Source organism: Apostichopus japonicus, chromosome 11 (genome assembly GCF_037975245.1).
Source record: "Apostichopus japonicus isolate 1M-3 chromosome 11, ASM3797524v1, whole genome shotgun sequence".
In the NCBI taxonomy this organism is placed as follows: domain Eukaryota; kingdom Metazoa; phylum Echinodermata; class Holothuroidea; order Aspidochirotida; family Stichopodidae; genus Apostichopus; species Apostichopus japonicus.
In genome coordinates, this window is record NC_092571.1 from 17540545 (window position 1) to 17566111 (window position 25567).

General features: G+C 36.6%; 1 protein-coding gene across 8 annotated transcripts in view; it reads right to left on the minus strand.

The window, feature by feature from the left end:
• The window catches only part of LOC139976231 (kazrin-like), a 91289-nt gene that overhangs the window by 21012 nt on the left and 44710 nt on the right, over positions 1–25567 (minus strand). For 5 of the 8 annotated variants that reach the window (XM_071984808.1, XM_071984803.1, XM_071984807.1 and 2 more), the window contains exons 2-4: positions 20585–20829; positions 8552–8666; positions 2988–3197 (exon numbers count right to left, since the gene is read on the minus strand). In XM_071984808.1, the coding sequence (XP_071840909.1) occupies positions 2988–3197; positions 8552–8666; positions 20585–20829 (570 nt within the window). Of the gene's footprint in view, positions 1–2987; positions 3198–8551; positions 8667–15762; positions 15788–20584; positions 20830–22663; positions 22988–25567 lie in introns of those variants that run through there. The other 3 variants (XM_071984809.1, XM_071984804.1, XM_071984811.1) reach the window with 3 other exon arrangements.

Genomic DNA, 25567 nt, shown 5'->3' on the forward strand with positions numbered 1-25567 from the left:
AACCCTACCAGACATGATGAGCGCAGGCATTGATTTGAGATCAGGCATTGATTTGAGATCAGGCATTGATTTGAGATCAGGCATTGATTTGAGATCAGGCATTGATTTGAGATCAGGCATTGATTTGAGATCAGGCACTGATCTGATCCATTTGATCCAGGCCACCGAGTCTGGGTAGCATTAATTGAAAGGATCGTTTCTTTCCTTAATTTATTTATGAGAAGCTCTTTCAAGTTATTCTAGAAGATACAACAGTGGACAGTAAACTTACAGTATGTATGGCAATTGTTCTTTTTTACAGTTCAGACTTTATCATTTATTATAAATAAAGATCAATTTTGCTTTGGTAAAAGATGGCTTCTTGTGTATTAAATACAGGAAAATATAAAAGGTGTCTGTTAGAAGAAATTTTCAAGACTATTAAAAATTATCAAAATTTAACTTCACTACTCTACAGCATAGCAACCTCCTGGATGCAAGAAGACTGTTTAACAGCTACTGGGTGAAACTTTTTTTTATTGTATTTCTTCCTTCTTTTTCTTCTGAGTTCCAAATGTGAAATTTATATAATTACAGTACTGCAGAGGTCATGTGACAACCCAAGCTGACATTTCCAAGCTATTCCTCAACTTCAAGACTTTTTTTCAGAGGATTGAAATTGGTTCTATCAATATTTTATGAATGTTCACAAAGAAAAAAAAACTTTGTACCACCCTGGGGACCCTCTCCAATAAGCCTTATTAAAGGCTAGCACATTTCACACTTGAAATGTATACCGGCTCATTGCATGAATAAATAATCTTGTCTTTCGCATGGTATTTGCCATCAAGTGATCTTTAGCATTTAAAACTCGTCTAGTTGCCCGTCTTGGTGCCTGCAAAGAAGTTATTTTGCAGCACTTCTTTTCATTTTTGCACTTTTCAAAATTCCCAGTATATCACTAACAATTCTCAACAACAACAAGTGTCTTATCCTCTGTCTCTGGAGAAATCAAAAATTGATTACGAAGCTATTATGATTTCTAAATACCTTCAATTCATCAAGAATATCAATTTATTCTAGGGATGATTTCTATAATAGGTTTCTCTTTTTTCTTTCTTCTTTTTCTTCAAATGTCTGGCTATTTTCCACCATCTCTCTGTTTTGTCATTGAGACACTGAAGAAAATTTGGGATTTATCAAATTTTGATTTTGAACCTGCCAAGGGTTCCTCTCTGTAAAAGACTTTAGTATCAGATGTATGTGTTTGTCATATATATTAAAGCTGAATGTATGTAAGAAAACATTGTACCTCTCACTATGGAATCCAGCACCCTAAAAGCAGTTGATCCAATTCCTTCACACCCTTATCTAGCCTTCAGCAACCCTCTTGTCTGTCTACCTACCTACCTTCCCTCAATGATGCCAATGCACAACAAAATCAAATGTCATAAGGCTGCACATATCAGTGCAAATTTCAAAGAATAGTATAAGTATGTCCTCAAAAGTTAAGTAGGCCCTGCCCCTCTCTGTCCAACCCCCTCCATCCCTCCCACCCCTCACTGCCCCTCCCCCACTTGAACACATGTGCTTGTTCAATGTGTTACATTCTCACTTAGACTTTAGTCAACCGTTCCTCCACTACCATAGAATACGTTAGCCTTCTTTATAACCACCATGATGTCACATTAATAAATTTCCCAGACCCCATATTGATTTTATCTCTGCCTTCAAGCTATCCGAGATCTCTTTAAGCATCGAGTATCCTATGCACATGCAACATATACTGTATTCCTGAGAGATTTACAACGTGTTTAGACATGTTTTTACAGCTTGTACTGCTTGGCTCCTGGTGGTTGGCGAGCCTCTGACGGCATTTCAAAGATTAATCTTCGACGAGAAGTTGGAAACGGTTGATCAGATCTACAGCATACCAAAGCTTAGGACTTTCTCCGAGTATCGAGGGAATCTTTTACTTTCGGAAGGAATGTTGGTTAAAAACATTTGAAAGTTAAATCCAATCAGCGAGAGCCAAAGAATGTAAAGTTTGAAAGCCTTTAATATTCCTCCTTTCAATTTCATCAGTGAACATTGCTTTAACATCAAAGTTGAATCATCCTCCATATTCTTCCTTCATATCCCTACCAATTATTCATATCACCTTACTTGCAAGGCCTTCCTGTGATATCATCAGTTCATAAATTTTTCTCAAAGAAAACCCTCATCATTTGCCTATCCACAACCTTATCCACTTCAATTCCCCCCCCCCCCCCACCTCTCTCCTCCCTATACCCTGAGTTTATCCTACCCCAAATATGTATAGGTAGTGTTGGCCATTTTCTCACACCAATTAATCGCCTTTCAGTGAGAGTTCAGATCAGTTGGGAGTGTATGTACTGGCGTAGTCTCCATTTTTTTTTATCTCTTAACTTCCTCCACCTTCCCCCTACTTCCACCCCTTCCCTTCCCTTGTCCATCCCCATCTCCTACCTCGCGGCAGTTCATATAATTTTCTACGAGAGATGAGCTTGTTAAGTTTTCAAGGGAGAAACCGCCATCACACCCTAGTCAGCGAGTCCCTGTACTACCTTCATGCCCCTCACCTTCATCCATATCCATTTCATATTTACTGCCGTCATTCGCTCCCTCAAATCTCACCCTACACAAAGCCTGACTACCAGGCGCGTAGCGAGGAATTTGCCAAGGGAGAGGCGAAACTGTAGGCAAACTACCCGAGCCGTAGATTCCGCATTGCAAACTATCTAAGCGTAGCGCCACCATTGGTTAGCGCAAAGCGTACAAGAAAATTTTGTCTGAAATTGCCTCCCAGATCGCTGGAAATGGCACTTCCCAGGCCTTGTAAGTTGCATCTTAGCATTTTCTCTTTTGAAATTAATAGCGATATCATAAATACATACATACATACAAAAAAAAAAAAAAAAATGCTCAAGGGGGGGGGGGCTGCCCCCTTGGCCACCCCTTTGGCTAAGCGCCTGCTGACTACTTACTTGTGACGGCTTCTTTTACTTTGACCAGTTCGTGGTCTTTCTGTGTGAGTTGGTTTTTTAAGTCTTCCATGGTCGGGGGTGAATCCACGGGTGTACCCTCCACCGCTTTTATCTCTTTCACCTCCTCCTTCAGCCTCTTGTTTTCTTCTTCCATTTCAGAGAATTTTTCTCTCAGATCTTGGACCTCCTCGTCTTGCAGCATCTGCCATTCTTTAAAAGTAATAAAAAATAAATAGAAAAGACAGTTTTAAGGTTACATTTGATGACAAAGAGGTTTACATCTGATGGCAACACAGTTCAAATCTCATTCAATATTTGTGGTTTCAACAACCATGTTCAGTTGCTATAAACCATTTGTATCATTCCTTAAATGGAAGAATTTACATAAATGTCATATTTACATAACAATGCAAAGGGTAAGAATCAGCACAAAGGTCATATTATACGAATGTTAAACTTCCCTATTAAGTTGCTTTGGAAACTACTCATTTGCTTCATGAAATACTTTTTTCTGTCCAAATGTCACCTTGTTTCAATGGTTACATTCCTTTGTCAAATACTTTGAAAACTTGTTATTATTGTTGTATAGGCACTGTGTCAGGAAGAGAAGTTGCAGTAACTGCAAAATCCTGCTCAGCTAGGACGGATCAAGGACGGATCAATACCAATTTACCAAACAATATGCCATTTGTTTGAAACTGCAGAGCACAAAAGATTCTGTCCTATGCAGCCTGGCTGAAGGATGCTGCAGCCCCCTCAGAGTCCTATTTGTTAACATGGTTCCTTAGGCCATGGGCTAAAAACCATGAAGTTGACATTTTATGATAAGACCATCAGTGACTGCAGAGCACAAAAGTTATGTTCAATACATATATACTATACATACTGCTGTCATGAGGTACTATACACCAACAATACATATATACTATACATACTGCTGTCATGAGGTACTGTACATCAACAATACATATATACTATACATACTGCTGTCATGAGGTACTGTACATCAACAATACATATATACTATACATACTGCTGTCATGAGGTACTGTACATCAACAATACATATATACTATACATACTGCTGTCATGAGGTACTGTACATCAACAATACATATACTATACATACTGCTGTCATGAGGTACTGTACATCAACAATACATATATACTATACATACTGCTGTCATGAGGTACTGTACATCAACAATACATATATACTATACATACTGCTGTCATGAGGTACTGTACATCAACAATACATATATACTATACATACTGCTGTCATGAGGTACTATACACCAACAATACATATATACTATACATACTGCTGTCATGAGGTACTGTACATCAACAATACATATATACTATTCATACTGCTGTCATGAGGTACTGTACATCAACAATACATATATACTATACATACTGCTGTCATGAGGTACTGTACATCAACAATCCATATATACTATACATGTACTGCTGTCATGAGGTACTGTACATCAACAATACATATATACTATACATACTGCTGTCATGAGGTACTGTACATCAACAATACATATATACTATACATACTGCTGTCATGAGGTACTATACATCAACAATCCATATATACTATACGTAGTGCTGTCATGAGGTACTATACATCAACAATCCATATATACTATACGTAGTGCTGTCATGAGGTACTATACATCAACAATCCATATATACTATACGTACTGCTGTCATGAGGTACTATACATCAACAATCCATATATACTATACATGTATTGCTGTCATGAGGTACTATTAAGTCAACAATACATATATACTATACATGTACTGTCATGAGATACTGTACATCAACAATACATATATACTATACATACTGCTGTCATGAGGTACTATACACCAACAATCCATATATACTATACATGTACTGCTGTCATGAGGTACTATACACCAACAATCCATATATACTATACATGTACTGCTGTCATGAGGTACTGTACATCAACAATACATATATACTATACATACTGCTGTCATGAGGTACTGTACATCAACAATACATATATACTATACATACTGCTGTCATGAGGTACTGTACATCAACAATACATATATACTATACATACTGCTGTCATGAGGTACTATACACCAACAATACATATATACTATACATACTGCTGTCATGAGGTACTATACACCAACAATCCATATATACTATACATGTACTGCTGTCATGAGGTACTGTACATCAACAATACATATATACTATACATACTGCTGTCATGAGGTACTGTACATCAACAATCCATATATACTATACATGTACTGCTGTCATGAGGTACTGTACATCAACAATCCATATATACTATACATGTACTGCTGTCATGAGGTACTGTACATCAACAATCCATATATACTATACATGTACTGCTGTCATGAGGTACTGTACATCAACAATACATATATACTATACATACTGCTGTCATGAGGTACTGTACATCAACAATACATATATACTATACGTACTGCTGTCATGAGGTACTGTACATCAACAATCCATATATACTATACATGTACTGCTGTCATGAGGTACTGTACATCAACAATACATATACATACTATACATACTGCTGTCATGAGGTACTGTACATCAACAATCCATATATACTATACATGTACTGCTGTCATGAGGTACTGTACATCAACAATACATATATACTATACATACTGCTGTCATGAGGTACTATACATCAACAATACATATATACTATACGTACTGCTGTCATGAGGTACTATACACCAACAATCCATATATACTATACATGTACTGCTGTCATGAGGTACTGTACATCAACAATACATATATACTATACATACTGCTGTCATGAGGTACTGTACATCAACAATACATATATACTATACATACTGCTGTCATGAGGTACTGTACATCAACAATACATATATACTATACATACTGCTGTCATGAGGTACTATACACCAACAATCCATATATACTATACATGTACTGCTGTCATGAGGTACTGTACATCAACAATACATATATACTATACGTACTGCTGTCATGAGGTACTGTACATCAACAATCCATATATACTATACATACTACTGTCATGAGGTACTGTACATCAACAATACATATATACTATACATACTGCTGTCATGAGGTACTATACATCAACAATCCATATATACTATACATGTATTGCTGTCATGAGGTACTATTAAGTCAACAATACATATATACTATACATGTACTGTCATGAGATACTGTACATCAACAATACATATATACTATACATACTGCTGTCATGAGGTACTATACACCAACAATCCATATATACTATACATGTACTGCTGTCATGAGGTACTGTACATCAACAATACATATATACTATACATACTGCTGTCATGAGGTACTATACACCAACAATACATATATACTATACATACTGCTGTCATGAGGTACTATACACCAACAATCCATATATACTATACATGTACTGCTGTCATGAGGTACTATACACCAACAATCCATATATACTATACATGTACTGCTGTCATGAGGTACTGTACATCAACAATACATATATACTATACATACTGCTGTCATGAGGTACTATACACCAACAATACATATATACTATACATACTGCTGTCATGAGGTACTGTACATCAACAATCCATATATACTATACATACTGCTGTCATGAGGTACTATACACCAACAATACATATATACTATACATACTGCTGTCATGAGGTACTATACACCAACAATCCATATATACTATACATGTATTGCTGTCATGAGGTACTGTACATCAACAATCCATATATACTATACATGTACTGCTGTCATGAGGTACTGTACATCAACAATACATATATACTATACATACTGCTGTCATGAGGTACTATACACCAACAATACATATATACTATACATACTGCTGTCATGAGGTACTATACACCAACAATCCATACTATACATGTACTGCTGTCATGAGGTACTGTACATCAACAATACATATATACTATACATGTACTGCTGTCATGAGGTACTATACACCAACAATCCATATATACTATACATGTACTGCTGTCATGAGGTACTGTACATCAACAATACATATATACTATACATACTGCTGTCATGAGGTACTATACACCAACAATACATATATACTATACATACTGCTGTCATGAGGTACTATACACCAACAATCCATATATACTATACATGTACTGCTGTCATGAGGTACTGTACATCAACAATCCATATATACTATACATGTACTGCTGTCATGAGGTACTGTACATCAACAATACATATATACTATACATACTGCTGTCATGAGGTACTGTACATCAACAATACATATATACTATACATGTACTGCTGTCATGAGGTACTGTACATCAACAATCCATATATACTATACATGTACTGCTGTCATGAGGTACTATACATCAACAATCCATATATACTATATATGTATTGCTGTCATGAGGTACTGTACATCAACAATCCATATATACTATACATGTACTGCTGTCATGAGGTACTGTACATCAACAATACATATATACTAGACATACTGCTGTCATGAGGTATTGTACATCAACAATACATATATACTATACATACTGCTGTCATGAGGTACTATACATCAACAATCCATATATACTATACATGTACTGCTGTCATGAGGTACTGTACATCAACAATACATATATACTATACATACTGCTGTCATGAGGTACTATACATCAACAATCCATATATACTATATATGTATTGCTGTCATGAGGTACTGTACATCAACAATCCATATATACTATACATACTACTGTCATGAGGTACTGAACATCAACAATACATATATACTATACATACTGCTGTCATGAGGTACTGTACATCAACAATCCATATACATACTATACATACTGCTGTTATGAGGTACTGTACACATCAACAATACATACTGTATATACTATACATACTGCAGACATGTGCACAAGTTCTAAATCCTGCAGATCTGACTCATCCTTTGACATTTAAATGCCTTTTCCAAATATAAATCTAACAAATGAATTACAGTGTTTATGTTTTCATACCTTCCTCACATTTCAAACTATGTGAGGCAATACTAGGAATATAAACAATTGATTTCAAAACATCCTGAGTACTTGGAAAAAGTGACACGGACTCGGACTGGTAGTGGTATTCTAAAGGTCATGTGTCAGATAATCGATTCACATTGAATACAGAAATTCAAACTTTATCATTCTTTACATAAATAGTGACAAGTTTTATAATATCTTTCAATAATTACGTGACTGAGGGCAGTGAATTTGAGGTCCTTTCTTTTTGTACGATGTTGTCAAATTTGTATGCTTTGGGCATGAATGCAATAATAATATTTAGAGGGACAGACATATTTAAGATGGGAGGTGATGTACATATATATATCCAAGCATCATGCTGTCATGGAGGTGTAATAATTGTGGCTAAGAGATGCACCATCTCTAAAGTTTTCTCCACTTCTAACCTTTATTATCCTGAGGTACGTCCGTGACCATGTCTTCTAAGGTTTGTTCTCCTGACAGTCCTTTATTTTTGTCTTCTAAGTCTTGCCTAAGAGCACTCACTTCCTGATTGGTATCCTGTAGAGTTGAACAGAAAAATACATAAAAGAGGAGGCAGGAAAAAAAAAACCAGCAACTGTTATCTCATTAATTTCTGAATAATTTGGCAAGTTCCTAAAGATACACTGTAAGGGAGAAAATGCTGAAATGAAAGACGGAGAAAGCAGAGGCAAAGAAATTATCGACTTAGCTTCTGGGAGAAGGAACATAATGGAAAAGGGCACGGTGGAGGCCAGGAGGAGGCTATGAAGAAAATGTCAGCGGGCTCCAAGATGTGTTAATGTTGAAGGGAAAGTACAGAAGTGCTGTTGATGAAGATGGATCAAATGGGAAGTAGGAACAAGCAGTGGTTGGAAGAGGGAGTGGGATGGGGGTAGGAGGGATGAGGGAGGAGGAGGGGTGGGGTAGGAGGTTGGGTAGAGGGAGAGTGGGTTGGAAGGTAACATTAGTCAATCTTCTTTATGTGATAAGACAGGTTGATTACCAGATGGGCTAACCCTATAACATTACTACCAAGCTCACTACATAATAACACCAGAGCTCATCAGTTAATTGCTGGTCGGGTACAGACATATATTTCAGAGACACACATAATTGCACACACAAGCATCGTCGCCAGGCGCGAATCCCATCACAATTTCTTTAATTGTTTGATGAAATCAAGTAGATCGAGAGCTGCCAACCTACAGCCGACGATGACGGCGTGTATTAAGAAATTACAGGCTCCTCTCTGAGTGAAATCTAAACATCCGTAAGTGTATTAGGATTGGCGAAGGTCTTGACACTCTCAAGCGTAAAGTTACCGTTGACGTCACGTGAATGCATTGGGAGGATGAAATCGGCTCCAGACTGTATTTACGCTAAGTTTAGACGATACAAATACAACCGATATAACAAGAGCCCAAGGGCACTGTGGTTCCTTGCTTGGGGTATATGACAATACACATAATATTATCAAGCAAGATTGGGCTCAAATAGTCCAAGTAATTGTGGTCCTACATGTACGCATAAAGTAACCAACACTATAGCCAACACTTTTGTGATCACAAAATGTGATCGGATTTTTTATCAAAAGGCACTTTTGAGATCTAAATATGGCGTCGAAAATGTAAGAAGTATAAGGTCACCTACAAGCGGGTCAACAGATATGATAACATTGGTGACCACAGATGACATGACCTTTAAGTATGAAAATGTTCCACCACCCCATTCACAACTTGTCCCAAATTATCAACCGTGTCACACCTTGGTATTGGGATTTAATTGCATTAAATGTCTAAAAATTAACTTTGAACTTGTATACATAACTTCACACACAAAGGTCACCCGTAGGTCAACCAATTGACATTTTTGATCGGTGAGACCTAAACGGAGCATCAAAACTGTAAAAATTCAAACATGTTTTCTTTGCCCATTTTCTCCCCCCAAAATACTAGTTTTTTAACATTAGCTGACCTTTGGTGACCTTGGACCACATGACCGCTAAGTTTGAAAATATTCCCCTATACCATTCGCAACTTGTCCAAAAAAATCAACCTTGTCACACCTTGGCACTGGGAGTTATTGCATGAAATGTCTGAAAATTAACTTTGACCTCCTATAACTTCACACACAAAGCTCATCCAGGGGTCAACCTATTGACATTTATGATCAGAAGGTACCTTTAACATCTGAAAATAGCATCGAAACTGTAAAAATCCCCAAAACACGAAAAGGTCACCAGAGGTCAAATTGAGGTCAAGGGTCACCCAGATGTGGGTGGACAACTGGATTACGTAGAAGCAACTCCCAACCCTAACTGACAATTCGTTCTCAAGTTATCGCAAAAATACTAGTTTTTTAACATTAGCTGACCTTTGGTGACCTTGGACCACATGACCGCTAAGTTTGAAAATATTCCCCTATACCATTCGCAACTTGTCCAAAAAAATCAACCTTGTCACACCTTGGCACTGGGAGTTATTGCATGAAATGTCTGAAAATTAACTTTGACCTCATATAACTTCGCACACAAAGGTCACACGGGGGTCAACCCATTGACATTTATGATCAGAAGGTACCTTTAACATCTGAAAATAGCATCGAAACTGTAAAAAATCCACAAAACACAAAAAGGTCACCAGAGGTCACCAGAGGTCAAATTGAGGTCAAGGGTCACCCAGAAGCGGGTCGACAATTGGATTACATTGAAGCAACTCCCAACCCTAACGGACAATTTGTTCTCAAGTTATCGCAAAAATACTAGTTTTTTATCATTAATTGACCTTTAGTGACCTCGGATCACATGACCGTTAAGTTTGAAAATATTCCCCTATACCATTTGCAACTTGTCCCAAAATATCAACCGTGTAATACCTTGGCACTGGGAGTTATTACACTAAATGTCTGAAAATTAACTTTGACCTCATATAACTTAACATACAAAGGTCACCTTGGGTCAACTTATTGACATTTTTGATCGGTGAGACCTAAATAGAGCATCAAACTATACAAATTCAAACATTTTTTTCTTTGCCCATTTTCTCCTCCCAAAATACTAGTTTTTTAACATTAATTGACCTTTGGTGACCTCGGATCACATGACCGTTAAGTTTGAAAATATTCCCCTATACCATTTGCAACTTGTCCAAAAATATCAACCACGTCACACCTTGGAACTGGGAGTTATTGCATTAAATGTCTGAAAATTAACTTTGACCTTGTATAACTTCGCACACGAAGGTCGCACGGGTGTCAACCCATTGACATTTTTGATCGGAAGGTACCTTTGGTATCCAAATCTTGCATCAAAACCAAACATTTTCTTTTTTGCTCGTTTCCTCCCAAAATAAGCACATTTTTTCTAATGTGACCTTTGACCTTTTGACCTTGGTTTCAAATGTAGTTTAATCTCCTGATTCCAAAAAACAAAACGACAAGTCTGTACAACCATCCTAACTCCGACCGAAAAACTTTGACCCCATATAACTTTGCACATAAAGGTCACACGGGGTCAACCTATTGACATTTATGTTCAGAAGGTACCTTTGACATCTGAAAATAGCATCAAAACTGTAAAAATCCCCAAAAACACGTAAAGGTCACCAAAGGTCAAATTGAGGTCAAGGGTCACCCAGGTGCGGGTCGACAATTGGATTACATTGAAGCAACTCCCAACCCTAACGGACATTTCGTTCTCAAGTTATCGCAAAAATACTAGTTTTTTATCATTAATTGACCTTTGTTGACCTCGGATCACATGACCGTTAAGTTTGAAAATGCTCCCCTAACCAGTTCACAACTTGTCCCAAAATATCAATCTTGTCGCACATTGGCACTGGGAGTTATTGCAGTTTTAATAATTTCGGTTTTTGGACCATAACTGACCTTTGGTGACCTTTGTGGGCACCAGAAACAATAGGGCACACCTTCTCCATATGGTGGATCTATAGTCCAAGTTTGGCCTCAATCCAACATTCCCTTATTGAGATAGAGCGTACCCAAGCAAGTGTCACAGACACACACACACACACACACACATACATACATACATACATACATACATACACACACACACACGCCAACCTGACTGCATAGGTTCCTTTTGCTAAAGCAAGGAACCAAAAACCAGCTCTTTTACACTGCCTTCAATTCAACTGTCAAATCAAATCCATCTGCAACAATGTTTCTCAATGTACTGTACAGTGACAATCCTGTAGAGGATACATTACATTTACAGAGTATGAATATTGTACAAGAAAATGATAGGGATAAATTCTTCACCAACCGTATTTCGATGAGACACAGAAGGTTACAGTACTGTATTGTTCAGTAAAGTATAGTACAGTGCATTGCAGTATAGGCCTATTAATGTACATGGCTGTTCTAATTCCCAAGACTGGAGTGAAGAAAGAAGTCAAAATTTGTTCTAAAATTTGTTTAAAAAAAAAAAAAATTATTATATATAACCAAAGCACTGTTGGCATATTCCAGATATCTTGCAATGGTCACCTTTGTACCTTTCAACATTTCTAGAATATGTTCTGCATTACCAACAGTCAGAATATTCTATAGGTTACTTTGTTAGCCTGTGAATTATACCCGAAGACATGGCCCTGCCTTATAGGGTTTTGTTGTATTGTGACAGTCTGCAACCTATGGGCCGTGACCCCTACGTTTGATCTTGTGACTGTTTGGGTCACAAGATCATTTCAGAAATCACAGAAGAAAAGGGAGGTAGTACCCTGTGCCGATCTCAGGATTGTATTATTCGCAAATAACTGTAATTCACCACATAAAACATCCAAAAATTCCAATAACCAAAATATTTGCGATAATTTCGTTTAAACAAATCGAAGCCATGACAGCTCAATGAATCTACCATACATATTGAGTTATTAACTAGTCTATGTTTCATTGTTAAACCTTATGTCACAATAGCATACAGTAGGTGTTAGGAGGGGGAGGGATTTATGGAGCAGGATTATTTTACCGGGAGGGATTTATGAGGCAGGATCATTTTACCCACAAATCAAGGATAAAACTTGCAGTAGCCTCACAAATAGAAACACTTGCCACATTTGTTTACACTTAATTTGGCCCCAAAATAACTGAATCATCTAAATGACCTTTATCCTATACACCAATGCACCAAAAGGTATCTAAAGGATACTACAGGATTAACGTTTCCTGAGAATATGGAAAGGGTGGCTTTCTCAACCAGCAGTACTTGCATAACAAATGGTGTTAAAAACTATATGCATTTCAATACAAATTACAACAGTACATAAGCCACTCTGGTCCCTCAGAATGCACGGTAGTAATCATCCATCATGAATGTCTTAGTCATCATTCACCTAAAGGTGTGATATCACTTAGAGTTTGTCTTCCTAAACACAAGAATCTCCTTTGGTCTCACGGATTGGAAATAAAACCCTGCTCCTCGTTCGTATCCATTACAAAATCCATTAACGTCCACTTCTCGCCCACCGCGCGACGTTATATAACTCCACAAATCATGCGTTAATGTCCAACGGCCACTCGAAGCACAGTCGGAGGTCTGCTGACGAGATTTCCCCGAGTCCAACGATCTCTTTTAACGCCAGAGATTGCAGAGCTCTCCTCCACCGAAAGGACGCTTGCAGCTTCGCGCAGCGTCCGGTTGATGACATCAACTCGGTCAGAACGTTGAACCCTGCCGTGGTCTTAACTTCGCTAGTTCAGGGTCTTGTTCATTACCGTCAAACAAGCTTAAAAAACTGAGGATTTTTTGTTTTCTCTTCTCTTCTTCTTCTTTTTCGTTTGCCTGATCACGGTTGACTTGAGTACTCGCCCAGAGATGACTTAATCATCCGTCTGTACTTGAAAGTGTGAAGAACGATCATCAACTGTTCTTTGCTTAAGATACCTCCAGGTAATAATTAAGTGATTCATCTCTCACACTAGAGTACTACGTGATCCATAGAAAAGAACGCTACCCGGCATCGGTAATCTCTTCGAGAGTCATCCAGTCAAGTCTTCTTGACTATAGACCGCCAAGCTTTGGAGTTTGCATGTTTTTGTTTTTTTTGCCAGGTGTAATCAATTTTGCAAATTATTACCACCAGATGTAATTATTCAACCAGATACTCATAAAGACATCTTCACAACTGTTTAAGTTTCTCTCTTTAACTTTTTATATATTTTCAGGTCAGAAAACTATAAAATAAATATCATTATTTACTTATTTGTAGAGCATCTCCAATATGAGTCTACGCCACATTTCTGTGGTACTGTATCTGTATGTAAACTTTAAAATAAGTTTTTATAATGTATGTGCAAATATTCAGTAGGTTCAAAGCATGGGACTACTGTATATCATATGTACTAGGGTGTTTTATAATCTCAGAGCAAAACCATCGATAAGAATATCAAAGTTCTCGCGACGGATGTTGACAGAAAGACCAAAACTCCAGATTCGTAATTCACTTAGAAATTATGAGAAGAGGGAAATAATTAATTCATTACCAAAGGTGTTGCGTGAGTCATAGTGTCGTAAAATGGAGGTAGACGCTGTGATGCTAATTGAATGCATTTATGCAGTGGGTCTGGCATGCGGACGGACAGTGTGCACACTAAAACGTACAAGTATGCAAGACCGAATGACACGTAGTATCACCGTGGGAACCAGGACTCATGCAGTAGGGATATAAAACACACTGAATATCCAAACTGTATCAAGACAGATCAAATGAAACTGTTCTAAATGAGAAAATTCGATGATGAACAGCTTCAGTACATGATACCCCATTGATAGGGTATTAGTAACCAGTTATTACTGGTAGATCCTGAATGCATAGTTGATGGAAGGGCCTAGCAGGATTTTTTTTTTGGGGGGGGGGAGGGGGGCCCAATACTTTTCTAGGGGGGGCATGCACAACCTACTTTCTACATTTTTTTTTTTGGGGGGGGCATGGAAGATACTCTTTTGGGGAGGTGGAATTAGTTACATTATTATATATTGACCAGTTTCATCCTTGCGGCGATCTTAGGAAAGTAAAGTTTGCTTCTTTCACCACGCAGACAATTGACCATGAGATTGAAAATGAGATTGCATGCTAAACTGTACCAGTGTACCTTTAGTCATTATAGCCATAAATACACTGACAGTTAACACAACAGGGAGCTGTCCAAAATACATCCTTCCTTTTCGGTAGAATTTACTTCTGATGCCCTATTTTGGAAGGATGACCTTGTTTGAATTTTAATTCTGGTATATTTAATCTTCCCTTGAGTAGTGTTGATAGTATAGGTTCTGAACATTTGTCACAATTACTACAACTTACAGTAGGTTTTGTCGATAAGGTGTAAACTCCAAAACTTCCTGGTTTGGATACTGGTTTGCATAGAGGGCGAGCAGTGTTAAAAGGTTAGTTCATTCTAGGCACGGTAGAACGAGGTGCTAAGGTTGTGGGGAGACAAGTAAGCGCAGAACAAAGTAAATCTGTGTGACTCTTGTAGTAAAATTACCACTGCAGGAATCCCCTCAACTGATGAAAAACACTTGAAAATAAGTAGGTGATGACCCTAGAATCAAGACGATATACCTATATAGAGTGTAAATCCCCAACCCGGGTTTTGATATTTACAAGCTCACCTACTGTACGAGTCCATCTCCTCGCTAGAGTCTCTTCATTAGCAGTCTCTCTCTCTCTCTCTAGAGTGAACTGGTAAATGTATAACAGTAGAGCATATGATCTATAGCATAGATTCCAGTGAATTGGTATCCTTTCAGTACTGTACGTCCTTATCCATGAAAATGTTGCAACTTTGTGACAAATTACATACATTTTGAGAGTCGATGCCAAAATGATACAAAGTATAAATTACATTATGATATCATCATAACCCTGTCTTTAACAATTACCAACAACTTGAACCTCCCACAACAATTGCTTGAGGTATCCCACACACTTCCCAGAGTCACATGATCTATTACTGTACATCATATATACAAATGCTAATGTACAGCTTCCTTCCCAAGAGTACTATGTTTGTACATACAGTAATTCGCATCCTGTAAGAGTTTTTCAACTTTCTGTGTACTGTACATTTACCGTAAGTCTGAAATGAATTTCTAACAGTTCATCTGTTTTTTTTCCTACCTCCATTCATAAAGTTACCTCTTTTTTATATTTTTGCACTTGTTTCTGTATATTTGCATTAATACAAAAAATTTGGTATAAAAATCGACCATATTGAGATATTAAATTTAAAGTGATGTATTTATATTATAGACCTGATATTACCTGTAATGAACTGTGACATTGTTTTCCACACTGATGGATCCACACGAGGGAGACATTTTAAGGCACCGTCATTTCCATGCATTAGACAACTGACCTATTTTAGTAAATCCCCATCGCAAATGGCCAAATTGATTGAGAACATTTTGAAATATTTGATTTTGCTCAGGCAGGCACAAGTCATTTAATAAAATGTCTGAATTAGATTGAAATAAAAAAGGATGGTCCACTCAGGAGTAAAATTTTACTTTTGGCTGATGTAAGAGGACTTCCCGTACAGCAGGTATTATAAAGCATCTAGGTGGGATTAGCATTCGGTCACTTCCGACTGTTTTCCAGATATCAAAAGTTGAAGGAGCAGGATTTGTTTTTCTTTCAAACTACTGTATTTATCATGCAAGGTGTGCCTTCTCATAATCCCACACACACACACACGCGTACATACTGTACTATAAACTATGCATAATGAGGGCACTTCACCCCACACTTATTTCCTGTTTACAAAGAGTAGATTTTGTTGATTTTGTATCTTGTTTTATGGATCACATGTAACCGATGTGTCCATTTAACTGGGTCAAACGTCTCGGAAAACCACTTGATTGGTGTTAGGTGAACTCACTGGCCTGGTTATAAATATAGACTTACTGTAGTACTTTTAGTATTGACAACTTTGATCAATGACAATTATATAAACTATTCTTAATGGTTTTAAATAACCAAGTTAAAACCAATAAGTTGTTGTTTTTCTTGTAACATGACTATACGTTTATACGTAACCACTGATTCAATACGAAGCAGCAGGGTGTTGTCCCTCATACTTCCTTTAAAATTTGACTACTTCATTATTTCGGTACTAAAAGGGAGACACAAAACGCAACCAATGTCACTGGTCTATGTGGTAGCGATACTGTTACAACTCTCATGAATAACTTCCCTAAACAGATAAGAAAAATCTTATTCCATTTAGCAGACACCACAGATTTAATGATCCTTCACACTGAAGACTTGATCAAGTCTAATAATATTACATCATCGAGCTACATGTGCTTCAATTTATTATGTTTTCTTCATTTCTCTATTATCATGTTTGTTGTCGATAATTCAGATTGTTTTTACCAAAGCTGAATCAAAAATATTGAAGCTCCTAACATGACCGAATAATGGCAATATACGTCAACACAGTAATTATTATTGAAAATATCAGTTCTAGAAAAACAAAGAGTAAAATAATAGAACAAATTCCCACATTTGAATGGCTCTATGACATCACAGATATACAAAATGACAGCCACTGGATATGAGTTTTACTGACATAGAAACAAACGAAACAGATTTGTTCTTAGCTGTTTGGGGTGAGTTGTCCATTATAAAGAACTCTGTCATATGATTTAAAGATGATGTGGTTCGGTTTGTGTCCCCTTCAAGCTCATTTTCATAATTCAGTATAATTCCAACGGCCCCCCCCCCTCACTGACCCACCATGTCCTGGTAATAACCCGACTTCATCTATCTTCCAAACCTACCATTCATGCAACGTTTACTGTCTGTTATCTGCTCATGTGCAGTTTGCAAAATGCCAGTAAAAGTTATATATACAAGGTAGCAAGCAGATAACAGCTGAGCCTGTATAATTTACCTTTTCAATTTCTAATTAAATGCAGAACTTTACCTATACAATATACCATTGACTACATGTAGTGTAAACCCACAGATATGCTGTTAGTACAGTATTCTCATGTTAGCCCATTGATGTCTTCCATCTTAAATTACCGATGCTATGATTAATTAATTAATCTAAAAATAACAAACAATTAGATACAGAGCCTTGATTGACTACCAGGCAAGGTCACGCCGATGAGCTACCCGGCGCTCGTAAATGGCGTACATAAATCAAAAGATCTATTAGAGTTTCAAGCTGTAGTAAAGTACAGGTTAGAAATGATTGAGTATTCAACAGAGAAATGACAAACATTTATCGTTAAAGCAGATCTTGTACTTTGTTTCTAAGATGAGTTTCTCTATGCTAATTGATGCAAAAATACAAGGAAAATAATGGATCATTAGATATCGACTATGCATGTTTAATTTCAAATAGCGAAGTGTAAAAACTTTTTAAAGTTGTTTTTTAACTTTCCCAATTCAGTGATTCAAGTTATAATTATGAAAAGTGTCTGGATATGACTAAAGGTTTAGAACCAAATGGAATCATTACGGCTTATGCATTAATGTACATTTTGTAAAAAAAAAAAAAATTTTGAGGGTTTGTTTTGTTTATAATGATCAACTGAACTCTTATTTGGAATAAAGATTCAGCAGGTTTGGTAAAACTGTTGACAAAATCCAAAAACAATCACCAGAGTGGAGATAACGACGGAAAAACGTTGCAAATAATCTTGATAGAAAGATTGCATTGTTTCCTTACTAATGGTAGATTTGGAAAGAGGACTTAAGTGGGCGGTGCCCGGAGAGTGAGGGCTCCGTGCTAAAACGTTCCAATGTGTAGTTTAGGTAGATATGAAAGTGCAGCTGTGGCTTGGAGACAGGTAAGAACTAAATCTCAAGAAGCTCCTTTACCACAATGTCTTAAAAGGTCATCTGTGTTGGCCCCACATTTTAGCAAGCACAGAGTTGTAAAAAAAATTTCAAGTACTTTCCAAGTTTTCAAGTACTTTCCAAGAGGCCCTAATAGTCATCCATGTTCTTTCCAGACACAGAGAGAGGAGTGTTCAATTAAGACATTTTAAAATTCTCAGTAAGGCAAAATGCTATAAGGGTTATACAATAAAGTGTTTGTTGAAATCTGAGCATTACTGACCATTATTCGATTATCTGGCATATTTAGGGGCAACATATACTAATGACCTATATAAATGGCACATTAAGTAAATGCACTTTGTCTATGATCATATTATAAGCAATTTGCTGTCAATTAATATTGCGAGTTGACTTCAGTTTTGCTTTCACATTTATTAATTAATCCTGTCTCTGCACGTGTCACAAAATCTCAACTTATTAAAGAATGTCGATAAGGAAAACTTTCACAACTTCCTAGTGTTCGAGGCAGAATCCTGGGGAAGCCTATTACTTGCAGAAACATGAAAGATGTCATAGTCTGGAGAATATAAACGCATTAAAAGAGGCACAATGTTCTTCAAGTCATCGGTCTCGTCTCGTCCAAATTTAACTCAGAATGTTGCTTTGAGAATACAATTGGGAATATCTAATCACATTACAGGGACTATAGTTAGTGTTCAAATTGTATATAGCAGTTTTGAAGGCACTGAATCTGGTCTCTTATAATCCTGTATATACCATGATTTCCTGGGCACAACCACTACCATAAACCTTAGTACTTGTACTACAGCCAATTTGACCTTTCTGTATAGCATCTCAGTACATGATACTGGATAAATTATTGACTGCGACAGAGAGAGTAAATAAATGTACTGCTGTAGTTAGTAATTAACACAAATTCTCCAATCAAACTTAGACTGCATTGCACTCCCTACATACAATTAATACACCAAATACAGATTATTGTCAGTATAGAAGACCCTGACTGTTTTTGTACATATAATTACTTTTGTGTTCACCCTGCTCATTAACCTATCTGTATTCTCTGCTTGTATTTTGTCCCCTGTATTTTCTGTTTGTCATTCAGCCTCTGAAGAAGATCCTGCTAGGATCGAAACGTCAGTACCACTTACTTTTACACACGTCTATAACTACAGTATGCTATTCAAAATAACTTTACATTCCATATTTAAAGAATTAAAGTTTTTAAACTTTCCAATTTACCACTTTTCATTTGAGATTATATTATACCTCACCTTATAACCAGGTCACCAGGTCACTCTAAGCGCTGCATGAGCGAGACAACAGTTGTTTTGGAGAGACAGGTAAGTGAGGAAGCAGAGTAAATTAACCACCAAAATCTATACATTTTTCATATAAACCTTACTTTCACTCATTTATCAATTTCCTGTCAATATTTATGAGAACTTGAAAGACTTTTGTCATTCAACATAGAAACCTGTTGTCATATTTCAATGACTGTATACACTCGAAAGAAAATCCCCATAATTGGTCTTACAACAGCGAAATGAAATAAACAAGAGAGGCAAAAAAAAAAAGAGGAAAAAGAAGAAAGAAAAAAGAAATTGGGTAACTCACACTTACGGCTAGGGATGTACCAATTTTGGAAGCAAATTTTTCTTTTTCATCTACCATTCTTCTGAATTTAATCTGAGCATCCACCAAGAGCCTTCTCATCAACGAGAGACTGGACTTCAAAGTATCCCGCTCGGGGCCTGGCAGAGTCTCTGATTCATCCACGCCGTTGTTGTCGCATTCCGAGGACTTGGGCGTGAATATGAACTGAACAATTTGATCGTTGAGCGTGTCTAACGACTGGATAGCTGCGTGGAGAGGGGGGGGAAAAAAATGAAATTAGAGGCAAAAATTAAGCAACTTTCAGAAAAAATATTTCAAAGATCAAGGGGCGAGCGTTATGCCGCAAGAATGAGCACCGGGTAATCGACGACAAAAGAAAAAAATTGTTAACTGACGTTTTGAGTGGCAGAATCATTTCGAACGGAGCAGTTAATTTCTCTAAGTGGAAAAAAATTAAAGAAAGACTGTTTGATACATGTGTGTTTATTGGTGCAAACTAAGCACTATATAAAGCTTCATGCAAAATCTATTCATTAAATTATGAAGTGCATAATTGTGGATATACTGTATTTTCTCTGCAAAGAAACGTGAAAATTTATCACCTGTGTCATGTTAACCACTTAATCCAATACAGAAAATCTTTTACATCTGACAATTTCAATGTAATTACATTAATTAATACTTTGTTCGTTTGCAAATCTTATAAATACAACTTATTCTCTCATTTCATTGGTTCTGGTGTGATTTTGATGGACTATTGGTATTCCACAGATGATAATCTTCCTGTTCTTTTATTTTATCCTTAAATGGTCCAATATGGCAACAAAAACAGCAAGAACAGTTACTATAGCAACAGCTGAAGTTGCTATATTTACATTATTTGTTTTGTATAATTCCCATTCAGACCAAATCTGCTGTGTACAGTAATGCTATAGTACAATTATAATCACTAGAAATGCTATTTATACTAATATACTAAATATATATTTGTACCATAAGTGGTATAAAATTGATCAATAACTACTACGTACAGTATTAAACTTGTCCTGTACAGTGTGCCTATTTATAATCTAGGGTTAACATACATCCTGTTTAGTCGGAATTGTCCCATTTTTTGCAACAAAAGTTTTATTGTCCTGTCGGTAAGTTGAATGGGTTCCATTTCTTTGAAGGTCTTTGTGATGATCATAATTGTCACTATTTTTACCATATTCATGCAAACTAAAAATAAAATATATACATTATACACAGCGCTTTGCATCATTGAACTCTTCGGTAGCATGATATAATCGTTTCCAACACACAAACATGGTTGATATCTACATATAGACGGTAGCCCAACAAGCTTGATAGGAAAAGCTGTGTAACCTGGGCTACATACGTTAATACAAGTGCTCACACTAACATTAATGTAGCTATGCACAGTTTTCCATGATATATATGATGTGTATTATAACACTCATTAAAGTCCAACATGTTCACCCCCTTCCCCTACTAAGACCCCTCACCAGGACCAAAATATGGAAACATTGCTGTAACTTGATTACATGAATGGATATCCATGCAATATTATTCATAATTATTCTGATTATCATAAATACATAATTCTGTCAAATTACTATTACTGTGCATAATACTGTATGCTCCCACAGAGTTCTAATGCTAAAAGATGAAACAGTAAACACAGAGAGACATAACAGTTATACACAGTAATAAATATCAAACGACACAGGATAATTGCATAGAAATGTTCGGTATTATTTAGTATTGTATTTAGTATCTTAATTATCCCATTTTGTTCAAATCCAGACGACAGTGGCCATCTATATGTATTAGACATGACAACCTATGTCAGACTGACATTGATTTCTTTTTCCAATAAATTTCCTCTACCATCATATATTATTCCAACATGTTTTAATTGTTATATGAATCAGAGAACAAACAGATCTATAACTAATTTCAATGTACTGTACCATATAAATGCTTAGGTACGAACGAAAACAATTCCATACACTTTAGCTTTAGTTCAGACAAAAAAAAGGATACTTTTAATAGCAAAAACATTTTTTTCCTTACCTTTATAATAAAAGAATGACATTGATAACTAGATCTGCATCAAACTTGAATGAAAACTGTTATTTGGTTGGATGGAAAACAGTTACACTATACTGCACTGTATGCAAAGCGAATATTAATTGCTCACGATATTGGCCAGTACTATAGAGGTCAAAGCACTATACACATCTGCACAATCTTGATGACTTTGAATGATCAACTCAAAAAGCAAAATTTTCCCACTCTCCAATACATTAGCTGGTCAATACGTAGGTAACTGTTACTTTTATACTGAAATTTATCGTTCTCACGGCAACTACTAGCCAATTACCTCAATCTAATGGTCATGTGATAAGTAAAGACTCACTTACAGTATAATACTCATTGTGGGATCAACTTCAACATATATAGCAATAGAATGGAAAATTCACTTCCTTAGTAACACATGACATCATTTCCCAATTCTAAAATGTTTCATAATCCTGTTAAAATCAGCAGAGAGAGACACACAGGTCACATGTTTGATGCACCTATACCTACAGTAGGTAGGTTATTGTGAAATGGACTGTTTATGTATGATCATGACTAATAATGAACCAGCACTGGCAAGTTCATCAGATTGGTCTGAAAGGTCAAAAATGTAGGTTACAAAGCACTTTTACTGTTGTTTTTGTTTGTAACCATGGAAATGGAAGGAGGGATTCTCCTTAACTGAGGTGAAGTTCACATATTAATGAATTGAGACCAAATTTGTACTGTTGTGAGTCTGTACTTGTATTCGTATTTTAGCGTTTATTACATACATGTACTTTACCAGTCTGTACTCTAAGCATCTTCAACAGTGCTATATGGAACTAATGCAATAAACTTGTGCTAAGGGACATTCTGCTGGTACCGTATATCGCAAGTCTGATGCTTATAACTCAATAAACCAACTATAAAGGCACTGTTACCCAACTAGGAGTGATACTGGCTGCGGGGGAGATGAAGGGGGGAGGGGGACACATGAGTCAGACCAATGTTCAGTGGTGTGGCAACATCCCACCTGCATAAAAATCCTTGCTGCAAAACTTATTAGGCACCATGCCCCCTTCCCCAACTCCCAGACCTATCCTGGTGAACCATAGCAGTTATACAGTAGTTCATTCTATTTATAATTATACTGCAATAATTAACAAGAGAAGTAATACCTCTCCTCATGATCAAGGTCCATGTTTCCCTAAATCCCTTTACAAATTAATCTTTACCACACAGACAAATTAGACTTGATAGCTTTCTCTCCGACACATATCCTTATCTCTCCCCTCTCGTTGTCTCCCTCTTCATATAATCCCCTCCCTTACTACCTTCTCTCCCTGACAGAATGTGGGCATATGCAGGTCAGCCAGCCTCCCCTTCCTTTTAAACTTTTAAGAGTTTTTACAGCTCTAGTCATAACAGGATTGAGCTTCATCTATGTTGCTCACCTTTAACATCTCTAATACTATATGGCCAATGGTGGGCGACTCTGGCTACATACATACTGTACTTAAATGATCATAATACATACAGTATAGGCCTATATATAATAATAATAATAATAATAATAATGATAATAATAAATGATACTTATATAGCGCCAAATCAGTAAGCAAAAGTCACTGCTCAAGGCACTTTACAAAGAAAGTAAATTAATTAATTAATATAGGCCTATGCACCCATATTAAATGATCACATCATTTCCACCAGACAGATCATACAATATATCATAATAATAATGATAATATATTTGCTGGAAGCATGACAAACCACCTCACTAATGCCATTAAATTTCTTTCCCTTTTCCTAAATCTTCTGTAAAGATGGTAGAGACTTTGACAAGCTGGTAATGCAAGGAATTTAAAACCTTTCCATTTCACAGGAGATTTATTTCCATATATGATTTTGAACTTCTACCATTGAGATTTCAGAAAAGTTATTACACAGATAAATCATTTCTGAATATTCTAGCCCGAGAAATCTGATCTTAATGTTATGAATATCCCAACATGAAAGCATTTTTTATCAAAACATGGAATCAGAAACCTTAAAGAGCATGTGCCATGGCTAAATTGTACAATTTATCTCAACAGTAATTTGGTTCTAATGGGTGTTAATGAAACAACTAGGTCAACCGATACTAACTTAATTACATAGAGAAATCAAGGGCTGAGGGGAGGGGGCAGGGTGGGGGAAAGGTTAAGAAGGAGGGATGTAGAAAGGGGCTAATCAAGTTCCAGTTCAATTTTACTATATCCCAAAAGGGCAAAAACAATTATCAGTGATGATCTGGGGGTGACTTTAATTAGGGAATACTACATACAGGTAGGAAATTACTGAGGAGGAAGAGGGGATAGTGATTAGAAGTGTTATGGGAGAGGGAAACTACGAAGGACAGTGAGGAAACGGACAAAGAAGATGAATGAAAGGAAAGCGTGAGGAGAGGAAGTGAGCATATCTAGAATAGAAGAGAAGCAGAAGAGAATGGCAGAATATGAGAAGGATAAGAGAGGGGGGAAAAGGTGTCAATATCATCTCAGTGTTGACGTGTTTTAGGATGTCTTCCTGAATTCTTTTAAAATCTAATTGTTCAACTTATCTTTCAAAAGTATTTTAATAGCATATATAGTGAATACAGCATGCTACAGTAGATAAAGGTACAGTGCCTGTGAATTCCTTACACACAGTTGAGCAGATCTTCTTCTCAATCCAATTTGAACACTATTTGCATTACTTGACAAAATGTGAACTGAACGGGTCAGCCATCACAAACATAATCCTATTTGCTTGAAGAATTCTTCATGTCATCAACGACCCAACGTTCCTTACAGTACTGTATTTAAAAGCTTTCAAGTACAGAACTTTTTTAAGTTACCTTGAAGATGCAAGTATGTACATAGCATCACA